The sequence below is a fragment of the Neovison vison genome, chromosome 2 (genome assembly GCF_020171115.1).
Source record: "Neovison vison isolate M4711 chromosome 2, ASM_NN_V1, whole genome shotgun sequence".
NCBI classification, from domain to species: domain Eukaryota; kingdom Metazoa; phylum Chordata; class Mammalia; order Carnivora; family Mustelidae; genus Neogale; species Neogale vison.
In genome coordinates, this window is record NC_058092.1 from 35,150,798 (window position 1) to 35,174,334 (window position 23,537).

The 23,537-nt window shown below is 49.7% G+C and overlaps 2 protein-coding genes and 4 non-coding genes across 6 annotated transcripts; 5 read left to right on the forward strand and 1 right to left on the reverse strand.

The window, feature by feature from the left end:
* Positions 1-8,480: 8,480 nt before the first annotated feature.
* Positions 8,481-11,245, forward strand: RPS8 (ribosomal protein S8). Its single transcript, XM_044238084.1, has 6 exons — positions 8,481-8,568; positions 8,977-9,083; positions 9,565-9,664; positions 10,096-10,271; positions 10,509-10,638; positions 11,083-11,245. The coding sequence occupies exons 1-6, from the start codon at positions 8,565-8,567 to the stop codon at positions 11,190-11,192; spliced, it is 627 nt and encodes a 208-aa protein (XP_044094019.1). The 5' UTR covers positions 8,481-8,564; the 3' UTR covers positions 11,193-11,245.
* On the forward strand, positions 8,811-8,890 carry LOC122901610. The gene has a single exon (XR_006383602.1). It is a non-coding gene; the product is annotated as a small nucleolar RNA SNORD55/SNORD39 (small nucleolar RNA).
* Positions 9,380-9,483, forward strand: LOC122901622. The gene has a single exon (XR_006383613.1). It is a non-coding gene; the product is annotated as a small nucleolar RNA SNORD46 (small nucleolar RNA).
* LOC122901621 lies at positions 10,334-10,403 on the forward strand. Its single transcript, XR_006383612.1, has one exon. It is a non-coding gene; the product is annotated as a small nucleolar RNA SNORD38 (small nucleolar RNA).
* Positions 10,921-10,989, forward strand: LOC122901619. Its single transcript, XR_006383610.1, has one exon. It is a non-coding gene; the product is annotated as a small nucleolar RNA SNORD38 (small nucleolar RNA).
* A 3,577-nt stretch (positions 11,246-14,822) lies between the features above and the next one.
* On the reverse strand, positions 14,823-18,139 carry BEST4 (bestrophin 4). Its single transcript, XM_044236399.1, has 9 exons — positions 17,988-18,139; positions 17,796-17,890; positions 17,010-17,243; positions 16,670-16,824; positions 16,162-16,239; positions 15,702-15,887; positions 15,498-15,578; positions 15,239-15,393; positions 14,823-15,093 (listed from the first exon to the last, which is right to left on the reverse strand). The coding sequence occupies exons 1-9, from the start codon at positions 18,137-18,139 to the stop codon at positions 14,823-14,825; spliced, it is 1,407 nt and encodes a 468-aa protein (XP_044092334.1).
* Positions 18,140-23,537: the final 5,398 nt, after the last annotated feature.

The following is a 23,537-nucleotide window of genomic DNA, read 5'->3' on the forward strand; positions in this document are numbered from 1 at the left end:
GCTATTTTAAGCACATAAGGATGAAGATTTTTGTTTAATACTGTATCTACAATGTCTATCTAGAACATACGGTGAGCATACAATATAGATTTTTGAATGAATGAATGAACTATCTCCTACCACTCACTTCTCCAACTACACTGACCTTTATTTCTTGAATATGCCAGATCTTTTTTTGTAGTAACTGCTTTATTGAGATATAATTCACATACTATAAAATTCACCTTTTTTTTTTAAATTAATTTTATTTATTTATTTGACAGAGAGAGATGACAGGCAGAGAGGCAGGCAGAGAGAGAGGAGGAAGCAGGCCCCCTGCTGAGCAGAGAGCCCGATGCGGGGCTCGATCCCAGGACCCTGAGATCATGACCCGAGCCGAAGGCAGCGGCTTAACCCACTGAGCCACTCAGGTGCCCCATAAAATTCACCCTTTTTTTTTTTTTAAAGATTTTATTTATTTATTTGAGAGATCTCGAGATAGTGAGAGAGAACATGAGGGAGGAGAAGGTCAGAGAGACTCCCCGTGGAGCTGGGAGCCCGATGCGGGACTCGATCCCGGGACTCCGGGATCATGACCCGAGCCGAAGGCAGTCGTCCAACCAACTGAGCCACCCAGGCGTCCCTAAAATTCACCCTTTTAAAAGTCACATACTATAGGGACACCTGGGTGGCTCAGTCAGTTAAGAGTCTGTCATGATCTCAGGGTCCAGGGATCGAGCCTTGTGTCGGACTTCCTGCTCAGTGGGGAGTCTGCTTCTCCCTCTCCTCTTGCTTGTGCTCTCTCTCTCAAATAAAATCTTTTTTTGGGGGGGGGGCACCTGGGTGAGCCACCCAGGCGCCCCTCAAATAAATAAAATCTTAAAAATAAAATTCACAGGGCGCCTGTGAATTGGTAAAAGTTGGGTTGCCTTTTATTATTGACTTTACTCTGGATTCTACACCCTTATCAAATATATAATTTGCAAATATTTGCCCTTTCTGTGCATTATCTTTTCACTTTCTTGCTAATGTCCTTGAAAGCACAAAAGTTTTCCATTTTGATGAAGGCTAAATTATCTTTCTTCTTTTGCTCCTTATGCCTCTGGTGTCATATCTAAGAATCCACTGCTAAATCCAACGCCATGAAGATTTACTCTTACATTTTCTTTCGAAGAATTTTACGGTTTTAGCTCTTACATTTAGGTCATTGATCCAATTTGAGTTAATTTTTGTAGATGGTGTGAGGGGTCTGAATTCACTTTTTGGCTTGTGGCTATTCAATTTTTCTAGCACCATTTACTGAAAAGACTGTTGTTTTCCCATTGAATTGACTTGGCACCTTTGTTGAAAATCATTTGACAAGGGGTGTGTGCGTGGCTCAGTCAGTTAAGTGTCTGCCTTTGGCTCAGGTCATGATCCCAGGGTCTTGGGATCGAGCCCAGTGGGTTCCGTGCTCAGCAGGGAGCCTGCTTCTCCCCGGTCCCTTTGCCCCTCCCCCTGCTTATACTCCCTCCCCTCAAATAAATAAATAAAATCTTAAAAAAATAATCAATTGAGCATATAGATATGGGCTAATTCCTGGACTTTTTTTCTTTTTGATACATTATCTTTTTTTTTTTTTTAAGATTTTATTTATTTACTTGACAGACGGAGATCACAAGTAGGCAGAGAAGCAGGCAGAGAGAGTGGGGGGGAAGCAGGCTCCCTGGTGAGCAGAAAGCCCGATGTGGGGCTCCATCCCAGGACCCTGAGATCATGACCTGAGCTGAAGGCAGAGGTTCAACCCACTGAGCCACCCAGGCGCCCCGATACATTATCTTATTCAAATACCAGTCTGGGGGCGCCTGGGTGGCTCAGTGGGTTAAGCCGCTGCCTTCGGCTCGGGTCATGATCTCAGGGTCCTGGGATCGAGTCCCGCATCAGGCTCTCTGCTCAGCAGGGAGCTTGCTTCCTCCTCTCTCTCTCTCTGCCTGTCTCTCTGCCTACTTGTGATCTCTCTCTGTCAAATAAATAAATAAAATCTTTAAAAACAAAAAAACAAATACCAGTCTGGGGGCACCTGGGTGACTCAGTGGTTTAAAGCCTCTGCATTCTGCCTGCCTCTCTACTTGTAATCTCTGTCAAATAAATAAATCTTAAAAAACAAAACAAAACAAATACCAGTCTGATCCCAGATGGTCCAAGAACACTAAAATAATAAACCAATATATAATAATAAACCAAATATAAACATGTTAAAGATTGATCTTCATTGTGCCAATGATGCCTCACTTGTTTATGATCTCGCTGACATAAAGTCACATCCAGACCTCAGTGGCCACCAAGCCATTCAACAGAGCTTCCTTAACTGTGAGCTGTCTGAAGCTCCCCATCTGAACACTCTTTATTTTTTCAAGCTATAAATAGCTGTAGTGGTCTCAGCAGTGGTTGGAAGAACCAGCCCAACCTTGGCATAGTGCCAAAATGTGGTTAATCCGCCCATCAGCCCACTGAGGCTTTGGGTAACTCACAGCAGTTTTCACTAGCACCAGGGGCTTCTCTGCAAGGTTATGCATAAACTGAGTCATGGTTCCAGGAGGAAAAGTTGATTTCTGGACTTTTTTTTTTTTTAAGATTTTATTTATTTATTTGAGAGAGAGTGAGAGAGAGCATGAGCGAGGAGAAGGTCAGAGGGAGAAGCAGACTCCCCGTGGAGCCGGGAGCCCGATGTGGGACTCGATCCTGACACTCCAGGATCATGACCTGAGCCGAAGGCAGTCGTCCAACCAACTGAGTAAATGTTATTCCAGGGGCGCCTGGATGGCTCAGTTTAGCACCTGCCTTCCGCTCAGGTCATGATCCAGGGTCTTGGGATTGAGCAGCCACATAAGGTCCCTGCTCAGTGGGAAGTCTGTTTTCCCCTCTCCTTCTGCCCCTCCCCCAGCTCCTGCTCCCACCTTCCCTCTCTCTCTCTCTCTCTTTCAAATAAATATATAAAATCTTTTTATGAGACTGACGCGCTGCCTACTGCACTAAGAAGGCACTACATAAAATGTTTTTAAAAGATTAACGCTGTACCAAGTTTTTTCTTTCAGGTCTCACTTTACCCCAGATCTCTGTCACCCTAGAGAAGGCATCTCACACCTCCTATCTCCTTTGCCCCTCTGCCCCATGAGAGCGTATTATCTCCTTCACAGTGTTTATTATAATCTATTTAAACTGTCTGCTCCAGTAAAGTTTATTCTTCAGGTAAGCCTTTCATTGTAAAGATTTTCCAATTGCTCTTAATTTCTAGTGTTATTAGTCTGCAGAGCTAAGTGACCTTATCCTGGTATCAGGGACAAGAGGTTGGATTGATCCCAGGTTTAAGGACTTACTGGGTGAGGAGGTGGTGAAAGGTTAAAGTTGAGGGAGATAAAGATGATCCTGTGGAGGCATCCAAAATATGACAGCAATATTAGAGAGTTACAGAGGGTTGGGATCTCAAATCTTCTAGGCACAAATCGGTGAGAAGCAGAATTTATAGGTAAGTACAGAGAGAGGAGTAGTGAGTGTTATGGTTTTAGAGCATAAAGTTCAAAGTCTGTGGTTTTAAGGAGAGAGTAAGAATGGTCTGAAATGGGACAACACCTGTCCCCCATCCAGAGGACTGTAGTTCTCTTCTACTTGAGAAGGCTGACAAGGAAGAAAACTCCTCTGAGAGAACCAGATTTCTGTTAAGAGAACCAGATTTCTGTTAAGAGAACCAGATTTCTGTTAGAAGGCTATGGAAAAGGAAACATTATGAAGGCAAAGGAAACATTTCCACAAGAGGTTAAAGATACAGAAGATTTTTCTGCTGAATGACAGAGGACATAGAGAGATTTTAAAAGACATTATAAAAATAACCAGCTTTAAAAAGATATTATAAGGGGTGCCTGGGTGGCTCAGTGGGCTAAAGCCTCTGCTTTCAGCTCAGGTCATGATCCCAGGGTCCTGGGACCGAGCCCCACATCGGGCTCTCTACTCAGCAGGGAGCCTGCTTCCGCCTCTCTCTGCCTGTCTCTCTGCCTGTGATCTCTGTCAAATAAATAAATAAAATCTTTTAAAAAAATAAAGATATTATAATAACCTATGTCAGGATTAGAATGTGGGTGATAGATTTAATTTGGGAGATGATTTTTTTTTAAGGTGACTAATGAAAAAAGGGACAAAGGCATAGTATGATTAATGCCAATAGTCTCAAAGCAAATGGAGTCGTGGCCAGGCTAAGGTGTTGAAGGGGAGCAGGAGAAAAGATCTTTCCAGGGTGACAGGGAATTAGAGAACTTCTATTTGACTTCTGCTAAAGCCAGAGTAGAGACTTGGAGGGCATGATGTGGGACACGGAGAACTGTGTTAGTCTGATTTCAAGAGCTAGAGATACCTCTACAATACTGCCCCCAAGAGATGCATGCGTTTATAATAAGTCTACTACACAAGAGCATTAAGAAAACACGACACTTGGGGCGCCTGGGTGGCTCAGTGGGTTAAAGCTTCTGCCTTCGCCTCAGGTCGTGATCCCAGAGTCCTAAGATGAGCCCGTTGGGCTTCCTGGGGAGCCAGACCGTGAAGGATGATGGGTGGGGGGTGGGAAAGAGCAGCCCCATTCCCTTCCAAGCTCCCCACTCGTCTTTCCAGCGACTTGGAATACAAAAATAGCCACCGATGTCCCACAAGCAAGTCAAAGTCATCCTGAGATTGAACTTTTTAGAAACCTGCCTCTCTGTGTTCTCTATTAATTGGTGTCATCCCACCAGTCATGCCGTTTCTCAGGTCACTTTTCTCATCCCCCTATGCCAGTCTATTTAATCCCATCACCTACCAAGTGTCTCTAGAAGCCATCTCCTTTTTATGTCCAGTGCAATTACCTTTTCTTTTTCTTGTGCCAAAGAGCTGGAGATGGAGAGTTGATTAAGATCTCTGCACTGGGGGGCTCAGTGGGTTAAGACTCTGCCTTCAGCTTGGGTCATGATCTCAGGGTCTTGGGATGGAGCCTCGTGTCCAGCTCTCTGCACAGCGGGGAGCCCGCTTCCCTCCCCTCCGTCCCCCGCCCCCGTCTCTCTGCCTACTTGTGATCTCTCTGTTGAATAAATAAATTAAAATCTGGGGAAAAAAAAAAAAAAAGATCCCTGCACTGTACTGGGACGTCTGCCTGGGTGGCTCAGTTGGTTAAGCCTCTGCCTTGGGCTCAGGTCAACCTGTCCCCCATCAGGCTCCTTGCTCAGCAGGGAGCCTGCTTCTCCCTCTGCCTGCCACTCTCCCCCTCCTCTGCTTGTGCACGCTCTCTGACAAATAAATAAAATCTAAAAAGAAAAAAAAAATTTCCCTGCACTATACTCAAAAATCTCAGTCTACTGAGAAAACCCACTGAATAAAATTTGGTAAGTAGAACAATAATTTGTTCAAATATTTTGAGTGCCATTTATTGAGTGCTTACTAAATGCCGGGCCTTATTCTAGGTGTTGGAAACACAGTAGTAAACAACAGAGTTTCTACTCTCATGTTTATTATATTTTAGTGGGGAAGGCAGATAATGAGTATGTAAAAACAATGTTAATATTAAGTGAGGAAAGATAAGTACTGCTACTTCGGAGAGTTTTGCTTGCTTTTTAAGTAAACTCTACCTCCTGTGTGGGGCTTGAACTCACAGCCTGGAGATCAAGAGTCACATGCTCTACAGACTGAGCCTGGCAGGCACCCCAAGTGTTGCCACTTTAGGAAGCAGGCTCAGAAAAGGCCTCCCAGGGTGTGTATGTATGTACAGGGTGAGATTTTGAGCAGAAGCTTTAAGTGAAAGCAGGAGCCAAGCTAAGACTTAGAGAACAGAATTTTCTTGCGAAGCACCTGGGCCTGAGGCAAGAACAGCAACTCCTGGGAGTTGAGGGAGGAGGATAGATAGTAGGAGTCAAATTGATAAAGCAAAAGATAAGCAGAAGTCTGATACTCCTCAAACCAGCAAGGAATTTAAACTTTATTCCGAATGTGGTAGGAAGCCAGTGGAAGGCTGAAGATACAGAAGAAACGCTAATGTTGAGTCCCTCAAAGGGAGGAGATAGGATTTGGAGCAGACTGTGAAAGGGCTTAGGCAGTTTACTCCTTTCAATACTACCCTATGACCTGTTTCCCTCCAGCAGCCTAATTGTCTCCCCCCCCTTTTTTTTTCTTCTTTAAAGATTTTTAAGTAATCTCTCCCCCCACCATGGGGCTTGAATTTACAACCCCCAAGATCAAGAGCTGCGTGTTCTACTGACAGAGCCAGCCAGGCGCCCCTATTTTATTATTTTTTAAAATGTTTACGTAATCTCTGCACTCAACTCAAAGTAATCTCTGAACTGAGGATCCCCAAAATGAAAAGCTAGTCTCCTTCAGCTGAGCCAGCCAGGCATCCTTCTCTCCTTCCCTTTAGGTGGCTCAGTGGGTTGGGCCGCTGCCTTCGGCTCGGGTCATGATCTCAGGGTCCTGGGATCGAGTCCCACATCGGGCTCTCTGCTCTGCAGGGAGCCTGCTTCCTCCTCTGCCTCTCTGTCTGCTTGTGATCTCTGTCTGTCAAATAAATAAATAAAATCTTTAAAAAAAAAAAAATACTTGTTGAGAGGGGCGCCTGGGTGGCTCAGTGGGTTAAGCCACTGCCTTCGGCTCAGGTCATGATCTCAGGGTCCTGGGATTGAGCCCCGCATCGGGCTCTCTGCTCAGCAGGGGGCCTGCTTCCTCCTCTCTCTCTGCCTGTCTCTCTGCCTGCTTGTGATCTCTCTCTGTCAAAAAATAAATAAAATCTTTAAAAAATAAAAAATACTTCTTGAGAGTATTATCTACATATACTGTCCTTTTATTTTTATTTTTTAAAAGATTTTTATTTATTTATTTGACAGAGATCACAAGTAGGCAGAGAGGCAGGCAAAGAGAGGAGGAAGCAGGATCCCTGCTGAGCAGAGAGCCCGATGTGGGGCTCGATCCCAGGACCCTGGGACCATAACCTGAGCTGAAGGCAGAGGCTTTAACCCACTGAGCCACCCAGGCACCCCTATACTGTCCTTTAAAAATTAAAAAACAAAAAACAACTTCCCAGGGTGCCTGGGTGGCTCAGTTGGTTGAACGACTGCCTTTGCCTTGGGTCATGGTCCTGGGGTCCAAGGATCGAGCCCCACATCGGGCTCCCTGCTTAGTGGGGAGCCTGCTTCTCCCTCGCCCTCTGCTGCTCTGCCTGTGTTCTCTCGCTCCATTAAATAAATGAAATCTTTAAAAATTTTAAATTAATTAATGAATTAAAAAACTTCCCATTCCAGGGGCGCCTGGGTGGTTCAGTTGGTTAAGCGTCTGCCTTCAGCTCAGATCATGATCTCAGGGTCCTGGGACTGAGGCCAGGATCCAGCTCCCCGGTCAGCGGGGAGTCTGCTTCTCCCTTTCCCTCTGCTTCTCCCTGCTACTTATGCCAACAGATAAATAAAATCTTTTCAAAAAAATAAAGCTTCCCATTCCACTTTAAGTTTTGCCCACTCCCCCGCACAGAAACTGCTTTTGCCAATATTACCAAAGATTTTCGAGTTACTAAATCCGAAAATCACTTTTTAGTCCTCATTTTAACTAGCCTTCACAGTAGCATTAGACCATGCCATTCTGTGCTGGCTTCCCTTCTGTCACTCAATTGCTCCTCCTCCCCTCTGCCAGTTTTTCTCTACCTGGCCTTCAAATGTTTACATTCCTCAAGCCTTGGACCTAGAACATCTTACTGTATTTATGGTCAGGGATGGCACACCACTGTATGCTGATTGGGCCCATGCGCCAAGAATGGTTCTAGTTTTAAATGTTTGGAAAAAATCAAAAGCATAATACTACATGAGAGGTGAATACCTGTATCCCAAGTTTTAACGGAACACTGCCACACACAATTAACTATATTGTCCAGGGCTGCTCTCACACTACAACAGCAAAGTTGAGCAGTTGTGACAGACTCTATATCCCACAAAGCCTAAAATAGTTACTTAGTACATTTTACAAGAAAATTTGCTTTATGCTCTCCCCCTAGGGTCCTTCATTCTGGTGACGTTAATTACCATTTGTATAGAGACAAGTCCCAAAGTAACATCTTCTGTCCCAGGATCTTCTATAAGGGTGACCAGACATGACCAGTCGCCTGTCATTCCAAACGATCTAGTGAGGAATGAGGAACCCTTGACACGGCTCCCTTTTCCTACCCCCCCCACGTCCAATCGATCATCAAACTCTTCAAAACAAAACCCAAGTCCACCGCTCCCTTCCATCCCTACTTTTTTCCACCCTTTCCCAACGCAGCCGCGCCCAGCTCGAAAGCGAGTCTTTTCAAAACAAAACACGCAGGCGACTCCCCCCTCGGTGTACCCTAAGACCCCTCAAGCTCTAGCACAGCCATTCCCACCGCCGGTCGCCCTCCCTCGGGATTCACAGCGTGAACCTCCCGGGCCGCGGTCGCAGAAACATAAGGAACGCCGCGCTCCGTCGCCAGGCTCCTCGCCGCGGCGCCCGGAAACACGTTAAAGGGGCGGGACAGCGTTTTACAAACCGGACCGTGAGGCCTTGCGTTTTCTCTTTCGCAGCCAGCGCCGGGAGTGATGGGTGAGTGTCGCTCTGCGTTGGGGCCTGGGAAGGGGGATGAGCTCTATCCAGTGCCATCCTGCCTCGCAGCCAAGTCGGGAGTTCGGGCGCCCCGACCCCTGGCCCCTGCGCATCCCCGAGGAAGGTGGTGCTCGGGTTCTAGCCGCCGAGGCTTGCTGCGGTGGCTGCAGTGGCTGCAGGGGCTTGGTGCTGCGGGCGCCGCCAACATGGCTGCCGCGGGAAAGAGCCCGGTCTGGGCCGCATGTGGATGATGACACCTTGGTAATGCTGCAAACTCCCGAGTGCGCGGTGGGGAAGCCAACCTTGGAGAGCTGAGCGTGCGGCCCGCCCGGCGCGGGGTCTGGGCCTCGCGAGGTGCCGGCCCGAACCCCCGTGGCTAAAGCTTCTGCCCCCTGCTCCCACATGTAGGCATCTCTCGGGACAACTGGCACAAGCGCCGCAAGACCGGGGGCAAGAGAAAGCCCTACCACAAGAAGCGGAAGTATGAGCTGGGACGCCCCGCTGCCAACACCAAGGTGCGTGCGGGGGCCCTCGCCTCTCCCCCCGACTCGGTCTCCAGCGTGGTCTGGTCTCTGCGTGTGGTGGTGGAGTCTTCTTAGGGCTCTCTGCTTTGTCCAGGGCACTGGGCGGCCTCCGTCTGGACGCGTTGGTTAAGACTAAAGAGGTGGTATGGAGACAGGTGTTGGGTATCAGGCCTTCAAGGGCGCCTGGAGGGAGTGGGCTTCTCGGATGATAGTCAGAAACCTGGTATTTTTTTGTCGCATAGAGACTTCATTTTCCCTTTTGGAATCAGGTTTTTCTTCTTGGAGGTAACTGGAGTGATGAAAAAGTATCCTTAGGTGTGGTTGTGGCCGTCTTGGCCGCTTGCGTGCCACTTGCCAATGTTAGGACTTGTCATAGTTACACTGACTGTGTTGCCTCCGTCCAGCCCAGGTTCTGTACCTTCTCCTGTCTTGCTCTCCTGGATAACCTAGTTCCCGCCTCTGTGTTTTCCAGATCGGCCCCCGCCGCATACACACAGTCCGAGTCCGGGGAGGCAATAAGAAGTACCGTGCCTTGAGGCTAGACGTGGGGAACTTCTCGTGGGGCTCTGAGTGTGAGTGAGGCCCTTCTCGTGGGGCTCTGAGTGTGAGTGAGGCCCTCCAAGAGGGGGTGGGAACTCCACACCTAAATCTTTCTGAGCTTCAGTAAGTGCCTTTAACAGGAAGTCTGTGGTCTCCACCAAGATACTGAAGTTTCTCTTTGAAAGCTGTGAAGGTTGTGGTAGCTGGAGAATTCTCTCCATCCTATTTTTTCTCACTCCTTTCCTGTAGCTTCAGGGATTGGGGCTGAGTCTGATGAGTGGTTGCTAGTCATCTCTGGAAAGGTGGCTTTGTGGACGTTGAGCTGACACCCCGTAGCTGGGTAACAGCCTAGAGTTCCCTTGCTTCTCCTTGGGCACTTGGAGGAGGGTGTGCTGGAAGGGGACAGCACGGACAGTTGGCTTCCGGTTTACAGGACTTGATTCTGAAATTCTTCTGTGAGCAGGTTGTACGCGCAAAACGAGGATTATTGACGTTGTCTACAACGCATCCAACAATGAACTGGTCCGCACCAAGACCCTGGTGAAGAATTGTATTGTGCTCATTGACAGCACACCGTACCGACAGTGGTACGAGTCCCACTATGCACTGCCCCTGGGCCGCAAGAAGGGGGCCAAGCTGGTACGTGTTTTAGGGGAGCCAATATCCCTGTGGGGGGAGCAAGGCCAGCCTTATTCCAGCCTTCTTATGATGAAAACTGTGTCCAGTTCTGCTACTGAAGGGAAACAGATGAAAGCCTTAAGTGCTGAGGAAGGCAGCAGGGATTGGGATGTACAGGGCCCAAGGCTGTGGGGACATTTTCTTCCCTGAGCCAGGGCCAGGGGAGCTCCAGCTAACCCATGTATTTGCTTTATTCAGACGCCTGAGGAGGAAGAGATTTTAAACAAAAAACGATCAAAGAAAATTCAGAAGAAGTATGATGAAAGGAAAAAGAATGCCAAAATCAGCAGTCTTCTGGAGGAGCAATTCCAGCAGGGCAAGCTTCTTGGTAAGATGGCTCTTTGCATTGGGAGATTGGGTCACAAGATACAGTGTGCCCTCTGCATTTTATTCTTGCCTCTTGTTCTCTTAACTGCCAGCTGTGTGGTAAGGCTTCACTAGGAGAGTTGAATGATAACAGTGTACAAGCACAAATCAGAACATGGGCGCATCCCATTAGTGTGAGGCTGGAGTGGGAAATAATGGGCAGGAGCCCGTAGGCCTGAGGTTGGCCTCTGCATCTAACTTCCAGAAGTATTTTGAGAAGTCTGTGTGTGGGCTGAGGGGGCTGTCTCAGTGATGAAAACTTTGTCCAGTTCTGCTACTGACTTCAAGTGATGATAAAGTGTATCTGAGGAGACACGGCTTCAAGCCTGCCCCCACCGTAACTGAACCAACATGGACTTTTAAGGAGACACCGTCATTTTGCTAATGAACGCATACTCTCTTGCAGCATGCATTGCTTCACGACCAGGCCAGTGTGGCCGAGCAGATGGCTACGTCCTAGAGGGCAAGGAGCTAGAGTTCTATCTGAGGAAAATCAAAGCCCGGAAAGGCAAATAAATCTTCCTCCCACCTTCGGTCATGTAATAAAGGTGTTTATTGTCCTGTCTGGAGTTATGTGTGAATATCCAGTTGGTCAGCACTCTCTCCCTGAAGGCCAGTCCTAGATGTGGAGCTATGCCTTTATTTAGCCAGGGGAACATTTCTCACCCCAGAGGCTAGTGTTAAGGGGAACAGGGATGTGGTGCTCAGGCGAACAGAGACCATATTAGGGAGGTATCCCAGCCCTGGGCTCCCAATATTACTGGGATGTTGATTGGACCATGATTGGAACCTGAAGCCATGCTACCTCTCTGAACTTGGCTCTCTGAGGGAGCCTCTACTGTTCCCTTTGTGAACGTTGGTTTTAAGGTTTTAGTTTGAAGTTTTCAGCCTGGGTTCATGGGTGGCCTAGAAACCTTGAAATTATGTTCCAAAAATTTTTGATATTGTAGAGAGCAAGTTGTATACATTTCCATGTCTATCCTGTCAGCTTTTGGATGTCTTTCTGAAGTTAATTTTCTCTTGAATCCTAATCCTTCCTCTACCCTCCTTCACAACTCAGGTGTGCAAGATAACCAGTGATTTTTGCATTGCTAAATCTGTAAGGGTCAACTCTTTGTCTTCAGCTTGGCTACATTATCTGCTGTTGGTATTAAATGTAGTTTGTGCTGCGTTTTCTTAACTTTAACCCAAACCTACTTAAAACCTGCATTTGAATATCCTGATTGGACTCAAAAGTGAACATGTGAAAAACTAGTAACATTCCTCTGCTTTTCCTTTTCATATAGTTTCTCAGCTATTTAATAATAGCAAATCATTGCCTATATGCAGCTGCTTAAATCAAAATCTTGGATCATTCTGACCACTACACTCCTAACATCTTATGTCACCAAATCTTGTTGGTTTAACCTTTTAACACCCTGGCTCTGTCTTCTGATCACTCTTTAGCAAGTAGCACTGAATATTTCTGTTGTCCCAACATAGTCCTAGAAATCGGGATCAATAGGTTTCTGACAGCTTCCCATCTCAGAAGCCTTCCCAAATGCTATGGAACCCACTGTGACCTGGTCCCTTTTTCTACCGTGCTAATCATCCTGGCCTTAGAGCACATGTTTGCTTCTTAGTCCATTTGTTGGGAACGTTTTCCTTCACATAGCACAAGCCTTATTTTCCAGGTCTTAGCCTTAGTGAGTTCCTCCCTGATAATTTTAAACTATAGTTCCTTCCATGCTATTAATCTGTTGTCCCTGCTTTTTCTCCTTATCCCTTAGTTGGACATAAATTTTGCTCATTTTCTTTGTTGTCCAATTAGAATGGAATGCCAGAGGAACAAGTACATTTGTTTCCTGCTGTCTCCAATACCTGGAAGTGCATGGCAACATGAGGTACTCAAATGTGCTAAATTAATTTAAAAAAACAAACAAACAAACAAAAAAAAACAAGATTTTATCTGAAGTTAAAGTTGATGGGAAGTGTGAGTATAACTTAAGAGCCAAAGGAGTGAAAATCCAAATTGGCTCATTAGCTTGGCTGAATCTCAGAGTTCTGTGAATAGATAGTAGGGAAAGACAAACTAGGAGATGACCCTCCCCCCACTTCTTAGTATAAAAACGTCAGAACACACCAAAAGCAGCCCAACCTTCTAAAACCTTACCATGGTCTCTGGGAGGCTTGTGCCCCACCTTCCCATCCAGTGGTGGTTATTGCAGCACCATCATTTTAGTTACTGTTAACAGTGTTGGTCAGGAATAGCAAAGTCAGATTAGACTCTTTGCCTGTATTTCCCCATTTGAGCTCTACAAGAATATACCTCCCCTTCAATCCTACCTCTAATCTGTGACTAGAAGCAGTGTGTTTAAAGAGTGTTGGATTCTTTCGGGGCACCTGAATGGCCCAGTTGGTTGGGCGCCTGTCTTCAGCTCAGGTCTTGATCCTGGAGTCCTGGGATTGAGTCCCAGGTCGAGCTCCCTGTTCAGCAGGGAGTCTGCGTCTTCCTTTGACTGATCCCCCTTCTCGGGCTATCACACTAAGAAGAGTCCTGGATTCATTCCCGAAGCCTTCAGCTGACCGTTCTTTCCCTGAAGCAAGGCAAACTCCCATTAACCCTGTGAGAAAAACCTCTATGGAAATAGCTATCTTGGGGTACCTTTGTCTCCACAAACACTTGGAGTCCTATGTGGGCGCCTGGGTGGCTCAGTGGGTTAAGCCTCTGACTTAGGCTTAGGTCATGGTCTCAGGGTCCTAGGATCGAGCCTCACATCAGGCTCTCTGCTGAGCAGAGAGCCTGCCCCCCACCCCTGCCACCTGCTGCTCTGCCTGCTTGTGCTCACTCTCTGTCAAATAAAAAAGCATTTAATAAACAAAACTTGGAGGGGCGGCTCGTGGCTCAGTGGGTAAGCCTCTGCCTTCTGCTCAGGTCATGATCCCAGGGTCCTGCGATTGAGCCCCACATGGGGCTCTCTGCTCAGCGGGGAGCCTGCTTCCCCCTCTCTCTGCCTTCCTCTCTGCCTACTTGTGATCTCTTTATTAAATAAATAAGTCTTTAAAACAAAATAAAACTTGGAGACCTATGTTTAGGTATTCTGTAACCCATGGTTGCCCAGTAGGAAAGTAGCAAAGCCAGCCCCAGATGTCAGAGGCTGCACTCAACCTCTAATACACCTTTTGTTTCTTCTGAGTTCTGTCATCCTTTGAGCCTAAGATTCGGTTTTGGCAGTCACTAGTGTCTTTAGTGGAGGCTTGCAGAGTGGAGCTCAGTTCAGTCAATTCTAATCAATGCTCCCATTAGGATGGTTCCCCCCCGCCCAGCACTGCAAGCCCACTACAGAAGAACCCGAAGCTTTCACCCCTTAAATCACGCTTCCTCCTGTTGTGCTGGTGGGAGCCCTTCTGGGTGGCGCTCTGAAGTCCAACTGGGCTGGGTCTGGGTCCAGCTGCCTCCATGTCTGAATTTGATCATATTCCCAAGCCCTTACCATGTTATCTTTATCCCATCTTCCAGCAGGCCAATTTAAACAACTGTAATTGCACAAGTAATAACTGATTATATTCTCATTGTAAATAAAAAGAATATTACAAGTAAAGTAAAAGTCCCCCAGCACACATACTCTGATGCCTTTTCAGAGTAAGATCAGGATAAGGTATATCCTCAATGTCTTTTCGTATGGGACTCAAATTGTGATGCCTGGACCAGCAGCAGCACCATCACCTGGGAACTTAATAGAAATGCAAATTCTTGAGTTCCACCCCAGATCTAATAAATCAAATTCTAGGAGTGGCACATGGAAATATACTGAGCAGGCCCTTCGGTGCTACTGATACTCCCTCAGGTTTGAGAACGGGCCCCACAACCCATTGAGCAGGAAATTAACAGTGCATCCGGGTTCTTGTCCTCTAGGCCTTGCCCATGTATCCTAATCTCACCTTCCCCAAGCAAACCATCCTACATTCTCCCACCAAAATGGACACATTCCCAACCCTGGTGCTGGCCCCACCATCTTCCCCTTTCAGGGTCTGTCCCTAAATTCTCCAGCTCAGGACACACAGCAAGTGCTCTAATAGCGCTGGAGGTCAGCAGGGTGTTGGGAAGTGAGGGGAGGCAGGCCTTGGAGAGGCGGGCAGAACGGCACTGGGTCAGGCAGCCTCAGATCAGGGCTCCCTGGTCTCGTCCTCTGATGCCACGGATGCCTCCTCAATGCGGTCTGCGGCCTCGGGTTCGCCGCTCTCCTCTGCTCGGAAGCGCAGCAGATGCGGGGTCCTGGGGGCTCCTCGCATGCGGCCAAATGTCCTGAGGCTGATGGCAGGGGAGGGTGCTCCTGCACCCAGGAAGTGGCCGAGTAGTGGGGTCTGGGCGGGCAGTGGCCGAGCAGCCGCTGGGGACGCTTCCACCTTCATGTTCTGCTCGGGGTCATCGCTCATGCTGCAGGGAGGAGGACAGGCTGAGTGAGACTGGCGCGGGGCCGCCCCAGGACTGGATCTCCGGAGAAGGCAGGGAGCAGGGTGGTGAGGACCTGGGGGCCTGCCACCCGGGTCAAGTCCTACCTCCACCAGCGTGGGCCACTTACCGAAGGTTAAAGGTGGAGCCCAGGAAGGAAGGCCGCAGAGCCTCGGCCGCAGTGGCCACCGTGTAGGGTGGCTGCGCGGAGTCTTCGTCCCAGTACAGGTCTTTCTCGGCAGGAGGCAGGTTCTGGTACATGTCGTCCACGGATAACAGAGACACCTGGGGCAGGCATCAAGTCGTAAGGATCCCCTGTCCTCTCCACACTCAGGCAGAGAGCTGGTAAGGAGGGGAGCACAGGCAGCTGCCCCCAGGCCCCTGCGTACCTGCAAGTTGCGATCTATGAGCTTGTTGGTCTCAAAGTCGTCATCATCCTCACCAAAGGGGTTGATAATCTGTTCGGCCACCTACAAGTTGCAAGACAGTGTTTTCTGGGCTCAGAGCCCCATTCTCTGTCCTCAAAGGTGAGGTGGGGTTCCTGGGCTCACATCGCTACAGAGCAAGCCAGTACGGCGAGCCTCCATGCCCACCTTGAGCCAGCCGGCATAGAAGAAGAACTGCAGCAGCGTGGTGAGAGGCACATACATGTCCAGGTCCCCCAGGGTGGACGCTGCCTCTAAAGGCTCCCGAGATTTGGCCGGCCCCGCCTCGGGCTCCACGAACTGGCGGCCAACCAGGGAGAGGCCGAAGAAGGAGTATACTGCTATGGTCACCACCTGGAGAAGGAAGCCTGCCTGAGTCAGAAATGCCCTCCCTGACCCTGAGGCCCAGTAGGGAATCTGACAAGGAAATAAAACGTGTAGCAAGGTGTGGCAGCCTCCGAGGGGATGGGGCATCTTAGCAGGGCCCAGGGATGCTTGGAAGATGAGCCCTTGGTTGCTCGGTGTCTCGCTGGACTGAACTGCCCCAGAGCAGGTACGGTCTCTAATTGTCTGACACACAGCACTGGACATGCAATAGGCACTGGGGCTGGGAAGGGGAGGCAGTTACCTGGGTGTAGACAAGAGGGATGCTGATCCAGTCATAGTGGAAGAGCATGCTGCACTTGGCCCGGTACTTGTTCAGCTCCTGTGGGAAAGGCAGGAAGCCAACGTCAGCGGAGGAGAGGAGGGAAGAATGGGGAAAGAACAGGGAAGCCCAGCACAAACTGAGGCCTATTCTGCTGTCAGGGGTCTTATCATGTGGGGGAGGGGGGCCGTGATGGGAAGCAGTTTAGCGAAGTAGTTGCAAGCACAGACTGGGGAAGCAGCATGTCTGAGTCCCGGCTCCACTAACTAGTAGTGACTTGGGCAAGTTTTTTGCCACTCACGCTGTGACTCAGTTTTCTCACCCGTGAGAGAGGGACGGTTATAATGTCCCAAGGGCTGTTGTGAAGGCCGAATGAGTTAATGTATGTACAGTGCTTCCCACCGTGTGCCATGGGCAGTTGGCACCATCTATATTATTCCGGTTTGCAAAGCCAGGGAGGATAGACAGGCCTGGTCTGGGGCCGACTCACTTCCAGGAGCAGACAGAGAGCGATGTCATCACGGATTCGCCCATCCCTCCGGGCCTGGGCCGCCAGGTTGGTAAACCAGACGCAAGGGATCCAGTACTTGTTGAAATCGGATTTCAGGCTCTCAAACTTCTTCCTCTCTTCCTGGGACATGAAACCTGAGGCGATACAGTGAGGGAGGGCAGGGCACAGACACCTCCCCCGCCCCTAGGACTCGCCCCCTGGGGCTCAGACCCACCCACACCCCTCCTAGGAGGCCAGTGTTCAGGTCTCAGCCCGAGCCGCCCCCCCAACCCTCTCAACCCTCCCAACCCGAAAGCCCCCGGGGGACACCTGTCCGCACCAGCGTCCACCACGTGCTCCATGGTGGGGAAGCGTTTGAGAACACGGGTGCTGACCGAGCGCAGCACCAGCACTGACGCCAGGTTGGCGTAGCGAATGAGGGTGCGGCGCAGCAGGCGGCCGCGCTGGTCTACGCCGTGCACGCTGGCCGAGATGACGCACATCAGCTGGTCCGGCAGCGGGATGCTCGTGTACTGGGCCCACCAGCGGTTCACCACCAGGGTCACGTAGAAACCTGATTGGCCGCCGTGCGAGTGCAGACAGAAAGGAAGGATGAAGGGCCGGGGGAGTCAGCGTCCCCTGCCCGCAACCTCCCCAGCCAGAGCACCTCGTCCAGGCCAGGCTGAACCAAAGCAAGGAGAAGAACACATTGGGCTTCAGTGCCCTGCCTTGCTGTCAAGGGGAACGCCTCTTCCTAAAGCCTCTACCTTGTTAAGCCAGGTTTGGAAGAGGGAGGAGGGCAAACCTCCTTCTGCGGAGAAGCGGTCAAGGAACGGTGAACTCTGAGCCCTGCTTCCCATGAAGGTGGGAAGGGGGTGTCCCCTCTAGTACCCAGAGTGGGATTTTGAAGCCAGCCCATGTCTTGTCCCCAGGTGGAGTGAGGGTCGCACAGGTGACAGGCAGGGTCAAGCCCTCTGGAAATCCTGGACCCAGAACGCAATTCCCTTGCCTGCTGACCTCCAGGCTGTGCTGCTGGGGGTAATTCTGATCCTCCGAGCTATCAACTGAATGTGAAGTTCAGGAAGATGGTCAGAAGGATACCTGGGAGAATTCGAGGGAAACTTACCCAGTACAAAGGATAAGGGAATGAGATCTGCAGAACGATTACAGTATCGGGCCACCTGAGCATACACGTGCCTCTGCTCCTGGGTCAGCAGAAGCCTGGAGAAGGTCAAGTGTAAGCCTGGGTTAGAGGGGCGGTGGGCAGATGAGTACCCCACCCCCTGCCCCTGGGCCAGTCCTGAGACCTCCCCCTCACCTGTAGGTGATGCTGAGCAGAGCATAGAGGGCGATGAAGAGGAGGAACTCTTTGTAAAGGAGCTTGTAGATGCTTCCCCTCCAGCGGAGAAGCAAGCTGGAGAAGCCTCCAAAGCGAGCCTCTGCCACTTTGAGGGTGTACGAGACCGTCATGGTGCTGGGGGCCTGGGTAGGAGGTAACAAGAGCTGCCCCCAGAGCCGTCCCTCTTTCCCAGCAAACGTCCGTAGCTTGCCTTCTTCTCAACAAGCTTAGTTCCCCAGGCACCCTCCCTTCAGCTCAGGTCACGCACACCCAGTCTTCATCCTATGTCAGTAGACAAGGGGAAGAAGCTTCAGAGCAAACAAAAGCACCCCCATCCCCTCCAGAGCTCAGGGGTACATGGGTCAAGCCAGGATGGAACGGGCCCAGGGGAGCTGAGATCTAATTTCTCTTGCAAGAAGCTTCCCGGAGTTCCTCCTCCACTCGAAGGGCCGGAAGGAACCAGGTCACAAACTCCTGAGGACAGGAGATCCATCTCCAGCCCAAACCCACAACTATCCTCAGGGGTCTTACTGACAGCTGGTCTCCCAAGATCCTGGGAAATGCCACCTCCCACTCCACACTGGCCTACCTGCTCTGGGCAACGGCCTGTGTTGAGGACGGAGAACTGGGCTAGCCCACACACTACCCATATTTAAATATCTGCTGGGCCCATAAAGCTTAGCCGGACTGAGGTTATCATTGATGGATTGAGGCTGTCACCCAGCTTCCCCTGGCCCTGGGAACTAGATGTGTCTCCCTACCCACTGCAGGGCTGGGCCGGCCTTGGGGTGGCAAAAGGGACATCTGCACTGGCCCTACATCTCACACAGATTACACCATGTCCTTGAAACCAGGATGACAGGGATTACTGTCCCACGCTCCAGGTGAGAAGGCAGATGCATGATGATAAATTGTTATAATCAACACAGCCGCTGATCACAGAGCCCTGACCGACGGGCGCGGTGCCAAAGCCAAAGGCCCTGCTAGGTCAGCGTCTCCTGCAATCCTCACCCCAACCCCATTTACACATGAGGCTCCAAGAGGTAAATGACTTGTTCAGGGTCATTGGAGGCAGGATTCAAAACCTGAGTTGATGGACTTGGTTGAGATGGAAAACAAAATAGCCAGTTAATTTACCAGCAAATAGACTTATTCAAAAACAGAGGAATTGCAACTCAGGGTATGCAAGCTACAGCAAACCATAGGCGAATCCTGAGAACGAAAGAGAAGAAAGTTATTATATAGAGAAAAAAAGGGAAGTTTAGAGGGGCTACTTCAGCAAAAGTCCATGGGAGGTTGGTGATGTTTTCTCATTGGCTGAGTTGTGGCAACTTCTCATTGGCTGGGCTCTTGCTCTGCAAGGAAAAAGTCTTTCTCCCTCTTGCAGGGGTAGTGAAGTAGGTCTTTTCCAGGTGGAAAATGCAAGATATGCTTCTTGCTGTTGGGGTCTGCAATTGAGTACAAATTGGTGGGGTGTGAGACTCCCCCAACTCTGGTGACTGGACTCTATTTTTTTTTTTAAGATTTTATTTATTTATTTGACAGAGATCACAAGTAGGCAGGGAGGCTGTCAGGGGTGGGAGGAAGGGACAGGCTCCCCGCTGAGCAGAGAGCCTGATGCGGGGCTCAATCCCAGGACCCTGAGATCATGACCCAAGCTGAAGGCAGAGGCTTAACCCACTGAGCCACCCAGGTATACCCCATGGACTCTATTTTTTTTTAAATGATGTTTCCTTTATTCAGTTTCACAACTCCGAAGGCTGGAAGTGGCCCAATTGGACCTAAACAAAGGCTTGAGCCCTGGGACCAGGGTCCTGTGCACTGGCCACCCTGCTAGGCTTCTGGCCCAGGCTCTGGGGAGCTCGGCCTGACAATTCCCCATCCGTATTCCACAGGGTTGACAAGGCCACAGGTCTGGGACTTGGGCCTAAGGATGCAGACCTCCCTCAGCCCTGTGTCCAGCATCTCTTTTTTTTTTTTAAGATTTTTATTTTTATTTATTTATTTATTTATTTATTAAACTTTTTTTTTTTTAAGATTTTTTATTTATTTATCAGAGAGAGAGAGGGAGAGAGAGCGAGCACAGGCAGACAGAATGGCAGGCAGAGGCAGAGGGAGAAGCAGGTTCCCTGCTGAGCAAGGAGCCCGATGTGGGACTCGATCCCAGGATGCTGGGATCATGACCTGAGCCGAAGGCAGCTGCTTAACCAACTGAGCCACCCAGGCGTCCCTATTTATTTATTTTTAAAGATTTTATTTATTTATTTGACACAGAGAGAGATCACAAGTAGGCAGAGAGAGGCAGGCGGGGTGGGTGGGAAGCAGGCTGCTCGTGGAGTAGAGAGCCCGATGTGGGGCTCGATCCCAGGACCCTGGGATCATGACCTGAGCCGAAGGCAGAGGCCCAACCCACTGAGCCACCCAGGAGCCCCTAAAGATTTTTATTTATTTATTTTGAGAGAGAGAGAGGGACAGAGTGAGAGAGAGCATGAGAGGGGAGGTCAGAGGGAGAAGCAGACTCCCCATGGAGCTGGGAGCCTGATGTGGGACTTGATCCCAGGACTCTGGGGCCATGACCTGAGCTGAAAGCAGCTGTTCAACAACTGAGTCACCCAAGCGCCCCTGTGTCCAGCATCTTGACTCCTAAGGGTATCTGGCATCCTGAGTGGCCATTTCTACTTCTAGGCCTCAATTTCCTCCTCAGTCTAACAGAGGAAATAATAGTTGAGGCACCAGCTCAATTACCCACCTGATACTGAGATCACCCACGAACCCCCAGGAGGGCTGGTCCCACTTCTGACCTATCTGGGTCCTTCCCCTACACTGTGATCTGATTTCTCCCCTTCAAGGGTTTCCTAGAGAGAGGAAACATGGAGAGGTGGTAGGAGCACAAGCTTGGGAATCAGAAAAACCTGGGTTTGACTTCTAGCTCTCTTTGCAGCCTTGTATGAGTTACTTTGTCTCTCTGAACCTCAGTTTTCCTCCTCTACAAAGCAAGATCAATAACACCTGCCACCCAGGGCAGTTGGGATTATTCAAAGAAACAGTCTCCTGAGCCTGGAGCCCTGTGGGCATTTAGCCCTCGCTGCTCTTACCATGAAGAGCCAAGTCTGTTCTCTTTGGTTTCCACTTCCTAGTCCTCTGCTGTGTCCCTGAACCAGGCAATCCTTCAGAGTTAAAGAGGCAGAGACCTCTCCCCTGAAGCCTTGCTGGCCTATCCCCAAGCCAAACAGTGCCAGGTCCAGGCTTTTCAGCAGGGTAAGGCCTTCTGAGATGTTCCCACCATTGCTGCCATCACCCGCCTCTGGCTTAGCTCCTTCTCACTGCTCCTGCAGGGTCCGGCTCAGAGGGCCCTCAGGGAAGCTTTCCATGATCTTCCCCCTGGTCCCTCCCTGAAGCCCTCCAGGTTTCCTCTCTCACAACAAATCATAGTGCTCAGTGACCTGTCTGCAGGGTTCAGCTCCCTTCCAGCCCATGCGGCCCTTGAGGACAGGACGGCATCTCACTCATGTCAGTAGAGCTGGGGAGGACTTGAGCCCAGGCAGGCTTTTTTTTTTTTTTTTTTAAGATTTTATTTATTTATTTGACAGATAGAGACCACAAGTAGGCAGAGAGGCAGGCACAGAGAGAGAGGAGGAAGCAGGCTCCCTGCTGAGCAGAGAGCTCGATGCGGGACTCGATCCCAGCACCCTGAGATCATGACCTGAGCCGAAGGCAGCGGCTTAACCCACTGAGCCACCCAGGCACCCGCAGGCTTTACTTTACTTTTCTTTTCCTTTCTTTTCTTTCTTATTTTTTCCCCTTTCCACCTGAAAGACATCTGGCCCTCCTCCCCCTCCACCCTATTTTTTTTTTTTTTTCTGAGAAACCTCCAAGATGAGCAAATTCTGGAAAACTACTCATGGCCAGAAGAGTCATGTTCTCTTTCTGGGCCCCAGGTGAGCCATGGGAGATGTCAATATGAGGAAAAAATTGGAGTGTGTGTGAGTGTGAGTGTGTGTGTGTGTGTGTGTGTGTACGCGTGTGCATGTGTCCCAGAGGTCTGGAAGACCAGGACTTCTCTCCTGGGGAGGGCAAGATACATGCTGGCCTGGGTTCGGCCAGCATGGCCATGCACCCCTTCCCAAGCTCTGATCTGTGGCTTTTCTAGAGCACTCTGGGCTGCATACCACTTAAAGAGTCTTGTACCAGGGGGCCCAGGCCTGGGACTGAGAGGAGCTCAAGCCCTGAGATCCTGGGAGCTTCCTTGAGGACAACCCAGGCTGCTGCCTTTCAATCATCGCCCCCTCCCCCATCTGCTTCTGTGGCCCTCACCCTTCTGCCTGTTACCCACACTCTGGATCACTGGGCTGAGTTTCCCACAGAGCCATGGATAAAGGTACAGGACTTGAAGCCTCTCTCATGGAAGGGGAGGCCCCAGTCCCCAGTCCCCAGTCCCCTCCCTGCCCTTCCCTCCTGAGTCACCTTATCTCCCTTCCCAGAGGCTGACAGTTCCCTTTGGTTTATGGTCGGGGAGAGGGAAGCACTCCACCTGTAAATCATTTACTCCACCCTTTACCTGTCCTCTAGTTCTTGCATCTCCCTCTCTCCAGGTCCTAATGGCCCATACCCCCTCCCCTCCTCACAGCCCAGAGTGGGATATATGGCTTAGCACCTCACAGCATGGAGTCTGGAGCCAGGCTGCCCAGATATTCCAAGCTGAACACTGTGAACTACCTTTGTGACCTTGGGTAAGACGTCTAACATTTCTGTGTTTAATTTCTCCACGGAGAAATAGGGAGGATAATACCTTTCTCATAGAGTTGCTGGGAATATTAAATGCATTAATATTTATCAAGTGCTCAGAATAGCACATGGTGAGTATGAAATCCTGCTGTAGCTATTAGCCTCTCTCTGGTTTGGCTTTAGGACTTCAGCTTCTGCACCCATCGAAGAAACCCAAGATCTTACTGCTGATTCCAACAGCCCCCTCCCAAGTTCTACCCTTAGTCGCTGTCATTCTTTTTTTTTTTTTAATGTGGGGCTCAAACTCATAACCCTGAGATTAAGGGTCACATGCTCTACTGACTGAGCCAGCCAGATGCCCTGAGGCATCTCTCATTCTTGAAAGACATCCTTGACCTCAGTGACCTGAAACGGACAAGAGATTCTGAGGGGGGCACCTGGGTAGCTCAGTGGGTTAAGCATCTGACCTTTTTTTTTTTTTTTTTTAAAGATGTTATTTATTTAATTCAGAGGGGGAAGGGCGGAAGGAAAGAGAGAGAGAGAATCTCCTGCAGAACCCCCACTGAGGTAGGAGCCCGACATGGGAGCTCAATCCAGGACCCTGAGATCATGACCTGAGCCAAAATCAAGAGTCCGATGCTTAATCGACTGAGCCCCCCAGGCACTCTGCGTTGGGCTCTGTGCTCAGCGCAGAATCTGTTTGAATTTCTCTCTCCTTCTCCGTCTTCCCCTCGCCTTGCTTGTGCACACTCTCTCTGTGAAAGAAAGGAAGAAAGAAAGAAAGAAAGAAAGAAAGAAAAGACT

What these genes read in the sequence shown, in the direction of transcription:
- RPS8 (XM_044238084.1), top strand. An exon ending in GCCCCGCTGCCAACACCAAG is followed by an intron (nt 9,084 to 9,564) that starts GTGCGTGCGGGG and finishes TGTGTTTTCCAG; the next exon opens with ATCGGCCCCCGCCGCATACA. An exon ending in GCAAGAAGGGGGCCAAGCTG is followed by an intron (nt 10,272 to 10,508) that starts GTACGTGTTTTA and finishes TGCTTTATTCAG; the next exon opens with ACGCCTGAGGAGGAAGAGAT.
- BEST4 (XM_044236399.1), bottom strand. Translation starts at nt 18,139, where the DNA reads ATGACGGTCTCGTACACCCTCAAAGTGGCAGAGGCTCGCTTTGGAGGC. An exon ending in CTCTCTGTCTGCTCCTGGAA is followed by an intron (nt 16,240 to 16,669) that starts GTGAGTCGGCCC and finishes CCTTTCCCACAG; the next exon opens with GAGCTGAACAAGTACCGGGC. An exon ending in GGCTCCACCTTTAACCTTCG is followed by an intron (nt 15,094 to 15,238) that starts GTAAGTGGCCCA and finishes TCCTCCCTGCAG; the next exon opens with CATGAGCGATGACCCCGAGC.